General features: G+C 40.5%; 2 protein-coding genes across 2 annotated transcripts; both read right to left on the reverse strand.

The window, feature by feature from the left end:
• Positions 1-781: 781 nt before the first annotated feature.
• Positions 782-3,511, reverse strand: RB195_009432 (uncharacterized protein; the record flags this gene model as incomplete). The annotated part of the gene is made up of 4 exons (XM_064189980.1): positions 782-958; positions 3,044-3,170; positions 3,267-3,328; positions 3,410-3,511. 4 exons carry the CDS (start codon positions 3,509-3,511, stop codon positions 782-784), a joined length of 468 nt encoding a protein of 155 aa, XP_064047563.1.
• Positions 3,512-13,143: 9,632 nt separating this feature from the next.
• On the reverse strand, positions 13,144-17,267 carry RB195_009433 (uncharacterized protein; the record flags this gene model as incomplete). The annotated part of the gene is made up of 7 exons (XM_064189981.1): positions 13,144-13,412; positions 13,498-13,581; positions 14,993-15,112; positions 15,170-15,251; positions 16,765-16,851; positions 16,907-16,962; positions 17,252-17,267. 7 exons carry the CDS (start codon positions 17,265-17,267, stop codon positions 13,144-13,146), a joined length of 714 nt encoding a protein of 237 aa, XP_064047564.1.
• Between the last annotated feature and the right edge of the window lie 916 nt (positions 17,268-18,183).

Below are 18,183 nucleotides of genomic sequence, written 5' to 3' on the forward strand. Positions count from 1 at the left end.
CAAGCGGATTGATTAACGCCAGAAACTTTATCCTTTTAACTTTAACTTAAGTTCACATGTCGTAGATCCTCTAAGACTAATGCCTAGGCCTTACGGCTCCGATTGATTTGATTATTTATTTCGAGAAATAAGGGCGCTACTGAGTGCCCCCCAACGACACTTTACCCGTGCTATGTTATGTGAGTCTATGTGGCTTCAGTTCTCCCTTTTTTCTGATGATGCGCTCACTACAGTATTCATTTAAAACATCACAAAGAAACAAGATAGAGGCTAAATTTGATAAGGTGGATCGTCCATTGTGCTTTTAATTTACATAAACTGATAATGAAGCCAGTCATTGTCCGTCACGATTGATTTATCATGCGACTTTGATGAGAACAACGGAAGCACTAGTGAGTCTTTTTTTTTCTGGAATTCCTACCTGCTTTTCCTTATTTGCTGTGACTTCCACTCCAATTTCTTGTAATTACATCAGTTATATTAGTTGTATAAACACTAGCATGTTAGGAGATTAATGCCAGAATTACCGAATGCCGGGACTTCTCGATATCGATTGAAAACTACCGTACGTGTCCTACGGACTGCTCAACCAATGGTACCTTTACCAGGCATCAAAATAATTCAATTGTTAAATCGCAACCTTTTTTCGTTTCTTTCAACGGGTAAGTGATGTCCATAAATAATTTATAATACAATAAAGAACAGTGACTAAATAACAATGAAACCCGTACAGTTTTTGCGCAAGCTCACAAGAGGATTTTGCACGTTAGAAATGTGAAATCTATTGCATATAAGGTTGATATCGATAGCAGTTATTGGGACTTTCGAAACTGGACTCCGATCCACTGTAGTCTCCAGGATATGGGATTCCTTGAGGGTATATGGTGGGCGGTGGAACAACCGACATTTCCGCACAAGACGTAGATGGGGCAGCGGTGAGAAGTAGACGAGGCTGCACCTGAATACGGTAATTATCAAAATGTGTGGAAGTAGGTGAACGGTAAAGTACGTTCTTCTACTCGGGATATAGTTTCCTTAACGTTTTTGTAGTGTAAACATAAGAACCACAAGTAACTGTGGTAACCTTCCAATCCCTAACGAGTGGTCCTTTAGTCCGCGCGCTGATTGCTAAGGGATTGTGATTGCCTCGTAAATTGCTGCTCGTAAGATGAGAACACGAAAAAGGCTTTTCAGAATACGATAGCGTCGAAATCGTTAGTTCATCAATTCTTAGAAATCCATGTTGGAGAAATCTGTATTTCTAAGCAGCTTCTACTATTTATGCATTATTTTTGGATTGATACGCCAGTGACTTTATCCTTTTTATCTTTTCTACTATTTCTGCATTATTTCTGACCTTCTACCAATAGGTTCCATGTTGTTTTACATTTTGTGCAGTTCTTTTTTTTCTGTTTTTTTTTTGTTTCTTTTTTGTGGTTAGTTACTGCTACTACGTATGAATACACTTCAATATTAGCTGCGCTAACTTTCCCGATCACTAATGACCGAAAAGACTTAGAACTATCGGTGCTGCAATGGGAAATATGTATCCAATCATAAGGTCAGACAGAACTTTTCGAATGATGAAGCAATTTTTTAAAGCGTGATAGAAAGTCGAAGTCATAATGGCGAGTAGTGATTTTTGTTTGCATTTTGGAAAAAAAATGGCGAGAGTTTGAAATTTTACAAAGTTCGCGCTTTTGAACTGTTCTCTTTCTTTCTATGGTCCTTCTCCTTCTCTTTCTATGGTTACCAAGTGCAGAAAAGTAGTCTTGTTCGTAATAGTGATGAATGAGGAATATTATGTCAGCTGTTTATACCTAAACATTCTTCTTTTTTTTCCCATCATTTGCAGTATAATATTGTGGACCGAGAAAGATTAGGTCTTACCGTATGTGAGGTTTGAATTTCAAGGTATCACTAGTGTGAACTAGCACGAACGTGGAAAGACAAACGTTTGTAATAATATTCGCACAAGAGGAAAGGGACAAGAAAGCGCTTCTCACCGTCAACGTATCGAAAAAAAAGTGCCTAAATATATTTAAAAAAATAGTACCGTAATCATATGCATCATATGTGCATGACTTCTACTACCTAACACATAAAAAATCATGGTAATACTAATCAATGTGGTGTTCAAGACAACTACGAAATTACAATGGAAGCAGGGTGATGGGAAGTTGGAAGCAACAAACTGAAATCCTTGCAAAAATAACAAAATTTCCTCGGGTAGTTGTGGGATAGAAATAAAATTTAGAGAGTTAAACATTTGAAAAATTAAGAAATTGCGGCATTATATGAAAACCATAACTTTTTTTTTAAGAGAAGGTCCTTCGAAAAGGAATCACGATATGCGATTTTTGCATTTGCATTTTGTAGCTTTGTGGATTTTGTGCACGTGCATCCAAGACGAAGAAAACTCGTGTAGAAAGAATGATAAACATAGTTTTGTGTTTTGAGTTTGCTGTAGTACGAAATTGTCTAAACGATCTTCTAATAGTGGTCTTTTTAATCAAATATGCAGCCATATTATCTTTTTTAGCGCCAGTTTGTGACGGAGCCCCGAATTTTCTCGTTGAACTACTTCTTTTCTAATTTTACTCGGGAATTCCACAAGAGATTTGAAGTGGTAAATAATCAAAATTCTTTAAATCTCCTCTATATCCTTCGATCGTCTTTACATTTTGCTATCCAATATTTCTCCTCTTAAAATTACTTACATATTTTATTCTAGCTACCGTTACCTAGTGCGTTTTACTATTTACATATATTTATCTATGTTGAATATTTCTATATTATTTGTATATATCTATATTCACGAAAAGCATATTTTTAGATTTACTTTGAGAATCACCTAAATCTGTTTGTAGAAAATATAGAAAATCTTCTAATCTTCACATTTCTATTTCTCAAGAGAACATTTTAAACCGAATGGTGAAAGAGAAAATTCGGAAAAGCAGCGCAGGATTTTCAGAAAAAGGATATTTAAGCGCTACTTCTATCACTGATTAATACATGACGAATAATTTGTGAAATAACCCACCTGTAGCAAATTTGCCAACATATTTGTAGTAGTTTGACTAAGACCAATCGATAATTGATGCGCATATTCAAGTGGAGTCGGTTGTCTACCGGTTTGGAGCATTCTTTGAAGTGCCAGGATGTAATTTCTGAAAAAAAAAACAGTTATCTTAGTTTCTGACTCTCCAGATCCAAAAATGTTTCGCTTACGGAATTGTTATGGCTGAGTTGAAAGATCTATTTACCTTGCTAGTCGAAGCGTTTCAATTTTGCTGAGTTTTTGATGTTGTGCCGTGATTGGTACGTACTAAAACATAACTGTAAACGAGTCACAAAAGAATCAGAAAAGGTGAAATCATACAGCCGAAGGATCAATAACGATCAATACCTGTCTCAACAGATCCAATGCATCATTAAGACCATGCATTCGTTGCCGTTCTCGTCCATTAGCCTTCAATCGTCGCTGCTTCTTCTTATTAAAATCGTCCATTAGCAGTTTTAGTGCGGAATTGCAGAAAGGGAACAGCCGGACCAGTTAATCGTTGGGGATCCAACGGCAATCGCTCATCCGGAACGCTTTATATGCGGCTCGACGGGGGGTGCGATCAAGCCACGCCCACTCGCGTAAAATTACGGTAATGAAGGCTTGCCGGACATGTTGCTGCCTCTCTACAGGATGCTTTTCAATTGTTCCTGAGAACTTTACAATGCAGTTGTGGCCCAGTGTGAAAAAGCTACTTAATCGATTAGTAATCGGTTTGTCTTAGGCAAAAAAGAAGTCACAATAAGCACATTTTTTTTAGTATTTGTTTCGATTCCCTTTGAATCAGCCGCATGTCGTCTACAGCGTCACTTTTCTCAACTTTGTATCCTAAAGGTGCTCTGCTTGACTCTTTGTAAAAAAAAAAAACTGACAACCTTTTCTGAAAGTCCCAGGTTCGACCTTCTTTGAATCTTGGCATCGTAGAGTTTTATTGTGTAAACAAACAAACAATCTTTAAACAATCCTTTCTGAAAGTGTTTTTTTTAATTGTTTTTGCTGACGATGACTTATTTGTTGACGGTTTTCAAGTAGATATTTGATTTCCTTACTCAAAAGAAAGATCTCGAAAGAACTTGAGTACAGAAAAATACTAAGTAGTGTTTTTGAGGAGGGGCATTAAAAATATTATGGAGGGACAAATGGATGAAGATAGGGTTCAAAATTAGTTTAGAACATGAAAACGAGGGAAATCTAGCAAGTTTCACATTCATTACTTAGCTATTTCCACTCGTTTGTTTTTATCTATGTATCTAACCGAATCATAAAAATAAGAATAAGATATAAAAAAAATAAAATGAATAAAATATGAAGGAATATGTCTATGCATATTCCTCAAGTAGTCCATACGTATATTTTACCTTCCATGGTGGAATTAATGTTCGAAACCTGAGATGGTAGGATATCCGAACCGTTAAAAGGTGACTAAGGTCAAAATTCATGAACTAATGTGTTTTTTGATCTTGGACCCGTCCCTACAGTATCCGACGGTCATTGCGTCACATGCTATTAGTATCAAATCACAAACAACAACAACAACATGCCATATGGAGTGCGAAATTAGCGGCTTTCTAACCATCTATAATTATTCCTCTTCTTAGTTTAACAAATTATAAAAATTGTAATAGTTGAAGAGCTGAAAAAATCTGTTCCATTTTTTTTTTCTTTCTGATAATGTGCTATAATAGTTCCAAAACATTTTAGTTAAAATCGTTTTCTCTTTCTTTTTATTGTTTCATTTTTCCATTAAACACGTTGGGTTTGAGGGTGGTTCCTAATATTCTGGTCATGTCATTGTTTGGCTTTGTAATAGTGTAAAAGGTGGTTCACACGAAGTGTGGCGCCAAAAACTACCCACAACTTTGCACCAATTGATCAAAATAAGAAATATCAATTTTAAAATCTAATAGTCAGAAGATTCTGCGTGAGTTCTCACACATTACGTAAAGAGTACTGCCTTTAGCTTCAGCACAAGTATCCAATCCCTTCTGGATTTTTTGAGGATGCGCGCGATCCGTTCCCAATTTTGCAGAAGGTCCACTCAGTGCCCTTACCAGTTTCTTTGGCTCAACAAATCACCACGTCTCTGGATCTTCTATAGCCCGTCGCACATTAAGGGACCACCCTATATAACTTTAATAACTAACTAACACTATACTTGTAAGAAGCACCCTTGGGTAGATACATAAATGAGGTAATAAATCAAACTTGTGAATGAATCCTAAAAAGTTATTCTATTTCAAGGATTATTCTGTTCAAATTAATAATAAGGGTTAAAGAACCTTGGTTGTGGTGTTTTTATGATCTGAAAGAAATCTATGAATCTCAAATCTTAAAATGTTTGGATAGATCGACTTAAAAAAAAACTGATAAATCGTTGATAATTGAATGAAATTACGGAACCACGAAGTCATAGCATCCTGTACCTTCACCTCACTATCGCTTGACTTCCATCCATTGTTGCCCTCCATTCACCTTCTGAATCCTGGAAGATCTCTGCCGAGTATGAAAGCTGTGAAGCAGTCATCAACTATTTCTCGAAAGTCAACGAAGTCGTCGATCGAAACTGCATCGCATAATTCTCGCAATTATTTGCAGTGGTTAATTTCGGGCTTCTCGCAATCACCCCGCGTTCAGAACTGGTTGACCTCAGCTTTGATAATTACCAGTTGGTGTGGATGGTCGATAATCAGGGGATACGCATAATTGATCACTCGAAAATCGTCAATCATACAGAGAACAATGATGCATGTACGAACAAGTGGTTCACGCTATGAATCCACTTGTGTATGAATAGGAACGAGCATGCACACTTCAGGGATTACTTGTCGAGCGACTGTAGATTACTGTAAAGTGCTCACATACAACAATAGCAGAGGCTAAATGAGGCAAATAATGCTCCTTAAGAGATCCCTATCTAATAGGAATGGAGGCATGCCTTTGTCCTACACTAACGATAGCTAATACCCTTCTTAAGATGCGACCGTAATTTTAGCAACGAAAAAAGCGGGTCAATAAGGTTTAGAGTGGCTTTTGTTATCGTACCACATGAAATTTGGCACCGTCAACGGCACGGATGAGCAAAGTTGCCTCAATTACTCCTGAAATCGAGAAACTGCGGAAAGATCATACGATGTCCGTGTATGGCCGCACGGAGGAGTCGTAACTCTCGGGAATGAGTCATTCGAGCACTCACATATGTTGCATTTTCATTTTTACGACCACTGTCCACTGACCGAATTACGGGAGGATCATTTCGATGCCTTCTTTAGAGGAATTACGTTGACTGGAAAGAGATTTGGCTGGAGGAGGAGTGGGAGCGGAGTTGGATGGGGATCCTGAAACTCTACACAAGCCTCAAATCAAATTTCAGGTGATCTCCTCAAGGTCAAAAACCAAAATAAAATAGAAAAATGCTTTGAGTGTACTTAGTTGACTGTAATTCTACTACTACTTCCATTCTCTCAGAAACAGTGCTGGGACTAGGTGCTTTTAGAAGATTATGTGAAGGAAATAACTACCTACGCTTTCGGTTACCACAGTAATTTTAAGGTTTGTATTTGAATTTGATGCTATTTCCGTTGATTTTCTTCCTGTACAGACATTAGAAACCACTTGGATTTTCAGGATTTCCACTCCCGCTCTTCCTAATAGCGTAGATCTGATGTGTTGAACCTCAACTGTACAATCTGTCTCTTACCAAGCAGTGAATACGTTGTGCCTTGACGTAGAAATTGGAATGGTCTGGATTTTTAACTCAGTAAAAATACGGAATCAATGCTTCCAGGCAAGGATTATCGTTCGCTCTACAGATATCGACTTTAGGTGAATTGAGAATGGATCTAAGTATCTGGTTAGGTACCATTTAAACGGATAGGACGTTGTTCTCAAATTTGACCGCGGATTTTGAGAAATCTGCCATTTTTGTGACGTAGAAGGAGACCAGATACAGCGTCCCCAACATTTTTGACACTAAAATCACTGAACAGGTCCTAATTGCGATTTGAATAGAATATGAAGTTTAGTTTCATTAATAGTTCTTCCATTTATTTTTATTACTTTATAAGAATGTTGTGGATGTCTGTAGCGCAATGGTGAGAGGTTCGGGTGTAACGCTTTCGGTCCATGGCTTGAAATCGCCTTAGATTACCCACGAGTTATTGCAACAACCGTACCTTAAAAAGAACCGCAGGCAATTCTGAATTGGTCCCAACCGCATCCTAGGAGGATTGATCAACGCCACTTCATCTCCAGGAATCTCCGTTTAAGACTAGTGACTAATACCACAATAGGGAAAAAAATTAAAAAAATGAGAAAAAACAAAATAAAGAAATAATAAATTAACAGTGCTAGAAAGTCCCAGTTTTGCTAGAATTAGTATCATATTTAAGTGGATGTAGAACTGGACATCTCACCATTTTTGTTCTTAAGGGAATATAAATTTTTGAAATTGAAAAAGAAAAAGAAATTTTTGCCCCTTTTTGTTGTTTTTTTTTGTTTTATTTACACAATCGAATAATTTTGTTTCCAAGTTTTCAACTGTAAACAGAATAAAAACGATCTTTCGAATTTTCGAATCAACTTTCACTGTCGCCTTTTTTAGCGTTGTGATGTGCAGATTCCAAAGATATTTGATGGCACAAAATTCTCGGATTGATGTGATAATTTGGTGACGTCTTAGTTCCAGTGTTAATTCTACCAGGTGGAGACTATCGTAGAGTCGTTAATCTTCGAATGAGATCCTCATACGTAACGCCCTCGAGATCGTAAGTCAAAAAGAATGGACACTCTTCAGTTGTACTCTTCACTGAATCCGAACATCTGTCAAAGTCTCTCCATATCAACGCAAAAGGTTTTCCTGTACGTTACGGTAGCTGTAACCATGGAGAAGGTGCGCCTCATAGAAAAGCAGTTAATAAAGTTGTCTTTGTGCAAACTGTGGATTTCTCAAATATCGGATTGGCTTTTTTAATTTTTTTTCTACACACGCACACCCTTCACAATAGCATGGTTTCTTAAAGGCATCACCCCACGAATCTGGGGTGGTACGGATTTCCGGTGGAGAGTTCTTATACGGGGTCGTAGATTACGGAGAGGAGGGTGATTCCGTCCATTTCTTCCTAATTGAAGTAAAAAACGGCCCGAAAGATGCAGCGCGTGCACAAGGCTGGCGCGCTCCAGTCGAACTCCTTGTAGAAAATAGTGCGCCAGAACGCCTGAAGCCGTATCTTCCGGGCCGTTTTTTACGGCAATTAGGAAGAAATGGACGGAATCACCCTTCTCTCCATAATCTACGACTCCGTATACGAATACTCCACCTGAAATCCGTACCACCTCAGATTCGTGGGGTGATGCTTTTAATCACATGATGATAATCCGTGGATAATATTAACCAAGACTGTCTACCACAGTGTTCCATTTTTCCGAGACTTTTACAACTCCCTTGGATTCTGGGACAAGGAGGTGGAGGGCTGAAACTCAGAGAACAACTCAACACCGGATATGTGGTTAGTGAAAGAATTGAACAGTTCCTGCTTCAGAGAATTCTTCAAGAAACGGAAAAGGTGGTGGTCTGATGGGGCGAGGTCTGGGGACTAGCCGTGGATGTGGAGCTGCTTCCCAACCCAGGACCACCAGTTGGCGGCGAAGACTGTTCAATTCTTTCACTGTCTTCAACTATTGAGTTATTTTTTGAGTTTCAGCGCCTCTACGTCTGGTCCTAGAGAAACTCTTCCAGAAAAATGGAACACTGTGGAATACACTCTTTCTGCGAATACAATGACGGATCATCGTCAATGTATGGTTAAAAAACCATGAGATTGTAAAGGATATGCGTGTGTAAAAAAATAAATCTTTAATTTAATTGTATCTATGTATTTCCAAGGGGTTTTAAGGACCTTGTTGCACAGAAAGTCCTTTCCGTTGTGGTAGTTCTAGATTACCGACGATTATCGAACTACATATTGCTCTTAGACAGAGTCGGCGTTGTGAGAAACAAGACAGAAAGGCAGCTGATTCTGTTTGCTTACCTCCAAATATTCAGAAATGATAGATTCAGATGATAACGAGTGTAGTGCAGTGGTAAGAGGTTCTCACAGCGTTTTGACGGTCTATAGTTCAAAACTTGCTCTCATCCAGACTTTTCACCTCTTCGGACTCAATACTTTGTGTCGAGAAAGATAACGGGACTGACTCCATACATCCTATGTCATCCATAAGTCATTGTATAGGCCGTATATAGGCCGTATACACATTCGAAAGCGCTTACGTTTCTGAATTGAAGTTGTACGCGTTTCGCGCTCCTTGAAGGGACTCATCAACGCGAAGCCCTTTATCCTTTTACCTCGAAGATTGGTTCAACTCTGAACTAAGTGAGTCAGCAGACCCCTACGGCGACCAAGGAGCCTTTCTATATCTTATTGTCGGTTCCAGGCAGAAAGAAGAAGAGAGTTTTTTTTTTTGCGGAAGAAGAACCAGAGAAAAACAGTTTTTTTTAATCTAATCTGATCAAGAGCACTTCTTAGTTCTCATCAGAAGATTATTAAACGTTCAAGAAAAAATGCTGTGTGCTATCGAAATCAGAGTAATGCAGCTCATCTGTGTAGTGTGTCTACTACATGTCGTGACGTAACATCCAGAAAATACCTGTATCTTGTATCCGTGTAATGAGCTGGGCACATACGGTTTCACCTCACCATATGTCACTTTAACACCTAGTTATGCGCGAATTGATGTGCACGCATTGTTACGTCATCCGTACGGTCATCATACAGTGCAGTTACATTAGCACTTGCACGGATATGACCTTGGTAATCCAGAAAAACGCATGCTAATGTGCCACTCCATAAAAGCGTCTCCTCAAACTATGCACTTGACGTGTGCACTTACTGTCTGCAGGGCAATGTTAGTGTTGTTAGTTGCTGGAGAGATGTGCGTTGACCTCACAGATGGTCAGTCTAGGGGGAGGCTTCATCCCGAGATGAGGAATTGGTGATGATTGATGTTTTCTCATGCAAAAATGCCGCATGCCGCGCGATTTGTCGTCGGCACGTCAAAGATGCCGCGTAGAGGCGTGAAATCGTACTGATTGAAAGGCGATGAAGCAGCTCACTGCAGGATTCACAGCGGGATACGGTAGGGAACCGTATTCACACAGCGAGATCGTAAATCAATATGGTCAATGAGACGTTGAGATCTCGCCCGATTCATCCTGGAGTTTGCAGAGATCTGTCAAGCAACTTCCCGGGGGACCTCACACTCAACACTGCAGCAGTTGGAACTACTGTACGGATACAGTATACGTGGTCAGTGGAATTCTACCTAATGTTTACTGTAACTGATCCAACATATGTTTGCACGCTGTCACTTGATGATCGCGGTTACCACATTGTGTTTATTTACCAAGCACCTGACAGTGCTTGACTGAATACACGGGTGCAGCATGTCAGAATCTCAACCGGACAAAACTATTTTTTGTGCAATGTCGTATTCTGTAATTGCGTACCTCAACGCTCAGCCAATGTAGTAGATTTCTAGTCAGTTTTGTGCTTGCATGAGATCAACCATGTGCATAGGGTGAATAAATTTAAAAGTTGCGTTTTTAATTGTATTTGACATGAAAAAAATTCATAAAACGCTGCTTTTTGAGTTCAATCAACAATAACTTTTAGATTTATTGCACTTAATAAAAAGTTAATAATGTATCATTTCAATGGTTTGCTTGATAGATACAATATCGACGCGATTCTCTGAAAATTATTTGTTTAGATTTTCAGATTTAAATTAGGCAACGCAGTTAGGATGTAAATCTCAATTAAATGAAACGTAGACCTAAAAAATCAAGGAGAACTGGATTTTAACTCAATATCAGAGGTGGTACTATTTCGGTGAATTCTACAAGGGATAGTAGATTAAAATCGATTACCAATATCATCCATTGTATATCAGATACTGGACCGCGATAGCCTTCGCAGCACCATTTTTACTAATTAGGAAATAACGCATTGCACTCTGTGCTAATTGCCTTAAAATGTTATTGTCACCGTGTTGCCAAGTAATATCGATTAGCATAGGGTAGCTGCACATAAACATCAGTCTAATGACTAACTGTTGTCCCTGTAGTAACAGGTTACCGTTATTACTCCCTTCCCAAAAAAATCTCCAAATGGCTGCTGTCCGAAGTTACTCTTACAATTTTTGACTTGTAGTGGCGTCAAAACGACGCTGAGCTCGGTGCAGTTGCGTAAGCGGCTGCGCTCAAAGCGGCTGTGTGGAGGAGCGCAGCGGTCAGGATCGAGGGAAAACTTTTCTAGCATCACTCATCGCTGCAATTCGTGGTAGTCCGACCTCAATCTCGCTCAAACTCACCGCGATCCTTGCCGCTAGCCCCACCATGCCTCTTCGAGCACAGCCGCTCACGCAACTCAACCGAGCTTCAGCCAAATATAACCAACCAAATCCATTGTTGCAAACTTCACAATAGGTTTTGGAAATGAAAACTTTGTCGAGAAATTCTTTCTAAACGTATCCAAGCTAGTTTCTGAATAGTCGGAAAAGATAAAAAGAGGAAGAAATGCAGAAAAAAGAAACAGCAGATTGCCGCACATTGGCTAATGCGGCTATACCTCAGTGAGGGCCTGTAATTACAAAGTACGCACCGGTAAGAATCATTCTGTGGAGAAGGGTAGACACAGACGAATACGATTGGATCGGATTAAATCCGAGAATTTCGTCCAGTCGCACGACATTTCTGTGCTTTCCACATTACGAATGTGGATAGGCTTTATGATCTCTGCTGCGATTCATTGCGATTCCGGCGACTCTACAGTAGAAATTTGCGGGACCCCTGGTCGACACCACCCTTTATCTGCTACCAGCTACGGTAACTTACAACGATGCGCTTGCAGTCATTTGGAAGCGAATATGAACCGCTTACGTATTTTGCGTCATGGACTTCATAGGACGTTTTGGCCGGGTTATCATGAAGGAACTCCAAAATAATGCGTTAACCGAGGCATTACTTCCCATGTGAATCGGTGCAAGACTATTCATTTTATCGCGTTTCTTCTTTGAAATACAATTGCCCATGCTTAACTGTGAGTTAATCCAAATATAAAGCAATAAGCTCGAATTAATTCTGGTAAATAAAAATACTGTGTGAAAAAAGAATTTTAAATGTATTAGATAAGGGGCCATCCTACTGAAATTCAATAGTTTTCCAATGGATTATGGTCAAAAATCATTCAACATAAAAAACTGATATCTTGGTCCGTACGATAGGTCCTTTCAATGCTCTGTTCTCGTCCGGATGTTTCCAAAGAATCTATGTACCATAGCAATCTGTGTGGCAGGATTAGTTGCTGCTCTCGGTTCTCAACCATCTCGGATTCGTTCTCCTTGTTTACTTGGTTGTGCGAGTGGTCCAGAAGAGAGTCAATCTCAGAAACGATTAAGAACTACTTACGGTTCCTACGGAAACTGTATCAACCAAAGTTCTATGGATTAAAAATCACGATTGATAACGTCATCTCACTAGTACAATTAGTGTTTTTGCCAGGACTATGGTAATTCTCTGTGTATCCGTACACAATAACAATCATACACAAAGGAAACTATTGTTGAAGGAGTTTAAGGAGAGTTTAAGGGGTTTAAGTTTAAGGAGTTGTTGTGAGAAGAGGGAATATATGGTAGTGGGTTCATCACGACTCGTCCTATCCCTTAATCGTTCTGTTTTCGGGCTCCATCTGATAGAAGTATGTATGGTATAAATAAAAGAAGAACTATGGTATAAATGAAGGAGAAATATGGTATAAATGTCCAATTTGAATTATTTAGTTAGTACTCGTAAATAACTCAAGATACCATTGACTCCCACAACGGCAAAAGTACATATGAGGATAAATCGCTATTCGCGACAACTTCCTTATCCTTTTCTTGAATTGTTAACGGAAGAGGAACTACAAGATAGTTTTTTTTCCCCGATGTGAACTACTTTACTTATTTTTAGTTTTCGCTTTTTTTGCGCATCATTTTAGAAAATATTGAGGTGAAAATCTCGCGTGTGTGTGCGCTTACCTCTCAAATTAGGTTTCTTCTGTCGGCATGGTGGGTTCGGTTCTCAGACGCCTCTCTTCATCTTTCGAATATTTACCCTTCTCATCCTCTCCATTTCTCTTATCATTTCCTTCTTTTGGTCTAACAGGAAGTATCTTTTTACTTGGTACTCGTTCTTTGCTCTGCTTCTCAAATGATTTAGCTTTATTCGATTTTTCTGCCGACTTTATTGGCCCCAGAACTGCTGACTCTCCACTTTTTGTGCCCGAATCCGACAATCGTTCTGTCCCTCCTCCACCTAAAGAAAAAAGGACTTATGTGATTTTTCTACTGTAAAAGATTCCTGTTTGTTCTCTATTCGTCTACACATCTGATTTGCTAACCTTTTCCACTGGACTTCTGCGTTAATGCCGTCTTCACTTGTTCTTTTGACCCTGTTTGCGTTTCATCCACCACTTCAAACTCATCTAAACTAAGAAAATCGAAAAAAGGAATAACTGTCACTTAGGACCTTTAAAGTCTTTTTTTACATTGTCTGAACCTCATTTCTAGTAATTCTACCTTTACTTGTACTTTTATTTAGAGCACATTGTTTGTCCACTCGACCTCATATTCTATGGATGAGGACATTTATGGGAGACGGTAATGGGAGTCGTGGTGTCATGAATGACTGCGCCCGGAGCTGTAGTCACTGATGACATGACCGTGTTCAACCCGGCTAACGTGTCGCGTGTCCGCGACAAAAGCGAACACCGATGTTCCGAAAAGCCTATCAGTACAGCAAATCTTCGCGATTCTTCCACAGAACGCGTCGCGTTCACCCAACTGAACGCGTTCCGCACCGGGTGTCAATAGCAGACGAATTCGTTCTCTGGGACCTTTGCTTATGGCAACATTCGAGTTCAAAGTTCAAAGGCCTTACAAATACCTCTTACAGTTTAGTCAGTTGTGAAAGAGAAGATACCTGTCGATGTTAAGGATAACAGGACTTTGTGGAGTTGATTCATTGTGGATTAATATGTTTATGGGGTTAATGAAGGGGCGGAACGCATGGCAAAATGTGAAATTCCGCCTCCTGCTCAGTTCAAAAGAGGAAATTGCTTTGAAAATAGCACAATATGCAAAAAGGGCTTAGACAAAAGACATGATTATCGTCTCATCTTATTTATTCTTTCTGAGCATGAATTTCCATTGAAGTAAAAGGGATTTATTGTGTATGAGAGATGATGATGAGAGCATACAGGAGTTGGGAGAGGGTAAAAAGTAGTTTAAGAGGCTAGAGCATTCGATGGTTCGAAACCACTCGAGCCCAACCAAACTTTTCTTTTCATCGGAGTCGACAAAGTCTCCAGTGGGATAAGGAGCGTGGTTGTCATCGGTTGGTCACCCCAGGCCATTTTTTTCGCGTTCGTAAACCTCTGCGGTTCTGAATTGATGTCGATCGCATTCGCGCATCTATCGAGTATCGATCAATCCCAAGTACTCTGTCCTTCATAGGATTTCAAATCCAAAATTCTCGGGTGTAATGCAGTCGGTAAAAGACTCATCTGCGACTGCACGATCGATCGATGGTTCGGACCGGTCCTACTGCTAACCCATCCTTTCATCCCTCCGGGATCGATAAATTGGTACCAGACTTGTCTGGGAGGATAAAAACACTGATTTGATCATCGGCTGGCCCCCGCAAGTCATTGTATAGGCCAACACTCGTTCCATAAACCTCAACGATTATGAATTGCAGTAAAACGCGTTGGCGCATCCCAGGTGGATTGAGACAGTGACTTTATCCTTTTATCCCCTTTTAATTATCTTCTAATAAAATAGGGATGGTTACTAGTATAGGAAGGGACTATATGTGTAACCGTATCTGTAACTCACCTGGTGGTAACATATTCTCCAGTAAACGGAGATAGAATGGATCATCGTATTCTTTAACGAATAATATTCGAACGACATCTTTTACTTCAGCCACGTTAGAATTAAGCGAGAATGATTCATCTTAAATTATCTCAATTAAAATCACATGATGTACAGTCATGATTTCGTTTAAAAAACCTTTTATAATTGATGTCACATCCATTTGTTGGAATAGTCGTTCTGTCGGAATGATCTGTACATCTCCGTAATAACGATATTTCTATAAAATGAACGATATTCTCTACGAGTTCACGCATTTCAACCTCTTAGTGCTTATAGGTACTGTTATCATTTATCTTTAGGCTCAGGAATTATTCATTTTTCTCCACAAAGAAGAGCAGGTCAATTATAGCCATAGTTGCAGTTTTTAAATGCTGCTCGTCTTCATTTTTCGTTTTAGAGTCATTGCTACCAATTAACATTACTTAATGCAGCTTTTCTTAATCTTAGCCGCTCAATTTGTCCATTCATATCTGAATCCTGAGATGAACTGACGCACATACCTCATTGCCTACCTTCAACTGGCTGAACTGTTTTTGTACTACTTGAGGTATTGTTACAGCTCAGCGCAGATGAGAAAGTCGGAGATGGTGCTACAACCCCGTTCACTTTTGGACGGTTGGCGGAGGGACTTCCCTCACTTGAGGAAGGTCCTGCTCCTCCTTTTCGCAACTATGCCACTCAGCCGGTGCACTACAACTGCTTGCTTTACATTATTTCCTGATTCTAGTTGATGTGACAAAAAATGTTATGCCGAGGCTTAAAGGGATCACCCAACAAATCTGGGGTCGTGCGAGTTTCAGGTGAGTTATGCTTATACTGAGTCGTAGATTATGGAGAGAAGGGTGATTCCGTCTATTTCTTCCCAATTGCCGTAAAAAAACAGCCCGGAAGATACGACTTCGAGCGTTCCGGGCGCTACTTTCTACAAGGAGTTCGATTGGAGCGCGCCAGCCTTGTGCACGCGCCGCATCTTCCGCGCCGTTTTTTTACGGCTTTTAGGAAGAAAGGAAAAGAGATGGAATCATCCTCCTCTCCATAATATACGACCTCGTATAGGAACTCTCCAATAACTCAAATCATAACAACTCAAATCCGCACCATCCCAGATTCGTGGGGTGATGCCTTCAATGCATGTACGATTTGGCCTGTAAGTAGCTCTAAGTGATCTCCCGACGGAGTTCACAGATGCCATCGCTTGTACCACTAAGTGATTATCGATCGTACCACATGACGTTGTGGTGTTCGGTCGATAATGATCAATTGGTATCCTCAAATGATATTACTCAGGCTATAATAGGGTCAAAGTGACTTGAAACACGGTGCTGTTGCGTAAGCGGCGGTCCTCGAAGCGGCGCGTTGGAGCTAGCGATTGGGATGAAGGAGGGACCACTGCGAACTGCAGTGATAAGTGGTGCTAACAAAGATCCCGGCGCCCTCAATCGCAACCGCTACGCCCCACCGCTTCGAACGCAGCTGATTACGCAATTGCATTGAGCTTCATGCCGTTTTGACCTAACTATACATCGATGCTCTCCAATCAAAAATTCGTGGTGGCAATGTGCGTTCCGCTGCGTCTCCTATGAGTCCACAGTACGCGCCTACACGATGGGACCCTCCTCTCTCGAGGCAAGACTTGAAAACCGTACTTCATTGTAGGCACCTGCTTATCCGATGTTGCACCATAAATCAAAACGTTCCAACCGGATGAGATTTCTACTAGATGCACTTACAGCATATGCGGCAGCACCTTTAGGGTCATGACGCTTGTTTAATAGGGCCATATCGTGTATACTAAATCCTCTGCAATCGTACGTGATCTGCAATTGCGTGATTAATGTAGTAGGATTCTTGAAAATTCTCCTAAGTTCTCACTTTAGGCATTAGCGCTTCTGAGAGATTCAAGTCGGTTTCTTTCCTTCTACAACACGCTGAAATAAGCTCACTTAGGTATAGTTGGGTCAGAACGACATGAAGCATGGTGCGGTTGCGTAAGCGCTTCAGCTCGAAGCGGTTAGAATCTTAGTGGGACCCTTGCGAATGCAGCAATGAGCAGTGGTAGCATGGGTCCCCACAGGATCCCAACCGCTGCGCTCCACCGCATCGCTTAGAGTGCAGGCGCTTCATGGCAACTGCACCGTGCTTCATGTCTTGTTGATCCTACTATGGTCTAGTTTGGGTATAAACTTGATCTACAGCGAAACTTCTGGTGGAACTCACAACAACAACTGCCCATACAATTCGTTAACTAGAAATGAACATCACTTCGCATGTTGTAACGATGTTTACCTTGCGATAGTGTTAACATTTGTTTTTGTTGATTATCACATGATTTATTCTGAAAGGTTTCCTACGTCAGGAATGACTACTGCGGACGAAATTGTTAGGTTTCTGTTTGCCTCACGCACGCTTAGTTCCACCATTAACTTGCGTTCACATGATTAGCACGTGAACTGCTAACATCCTCGAAGTCTTGCTATCTTTGCGCGTGGGCGTTGCGAGTGATCGCATTTCATTGGTCAGCGCTTCCGTGAGCGTTTCCCTCATCGAATGGAGAGAGACAAAAGAGTAGGATCCTGCATGCAACTTTGGGAAATCAACCGTGCTCAATTGTGTTGTCTTCCATTCATCGACACGAATACATTCGAATCAAAAAATTATGTCCACTAAGCGTGGCATTAGCTAAGTCTTTCTGAGTTGTGCACTTTTTCAATCGATAATCAATGACTCAGTTAGCCCCACTGTACATGTACGTCACACAATTCTGGCAAATTTCCGGCGGCAATTAATTGTCACTCGACCAGTTAAAAGCAACATACCACGAATCTGAGGTGGTACGGATTTCAGGTGGGGTATCCGTACACGGATTGTAGATTATGGAGACCGGGTGGTTCCACTCATCTCTCCCTGATTAACTGCAAGCAGCCGGCGCCTGAATGCTGTTTTGTACGCAGCGCGCCACCCTTGCACGCGTAGCGTCCCTTACTGCCTATCGGAGCAGTCCGAATTGGTTTTCGACGAATCGCAGGGTGGAGGCGGAGCAAGGGGTGGAGCGTTGCAATAGATGGTGTCGTACAAAACAGCATTCAGAGGCCGGCTGCTAGCAGTGATTCAGGGAGAGATTAGCGGAACCACCGCCGTCTCCATAATCT

This window comes from Necator americanus, chromosome III (assembly GCF_031761385.1).
Source record: "Necator americanus strain Aroian chromosome III, whole genome shotgun sequence".
Lineage (NCBI taxonomy): Eukaryota > Metazoa > Nematoda > Chromadorea > Rhabditida > Ancylostomatidae > Necator > Necator americanus.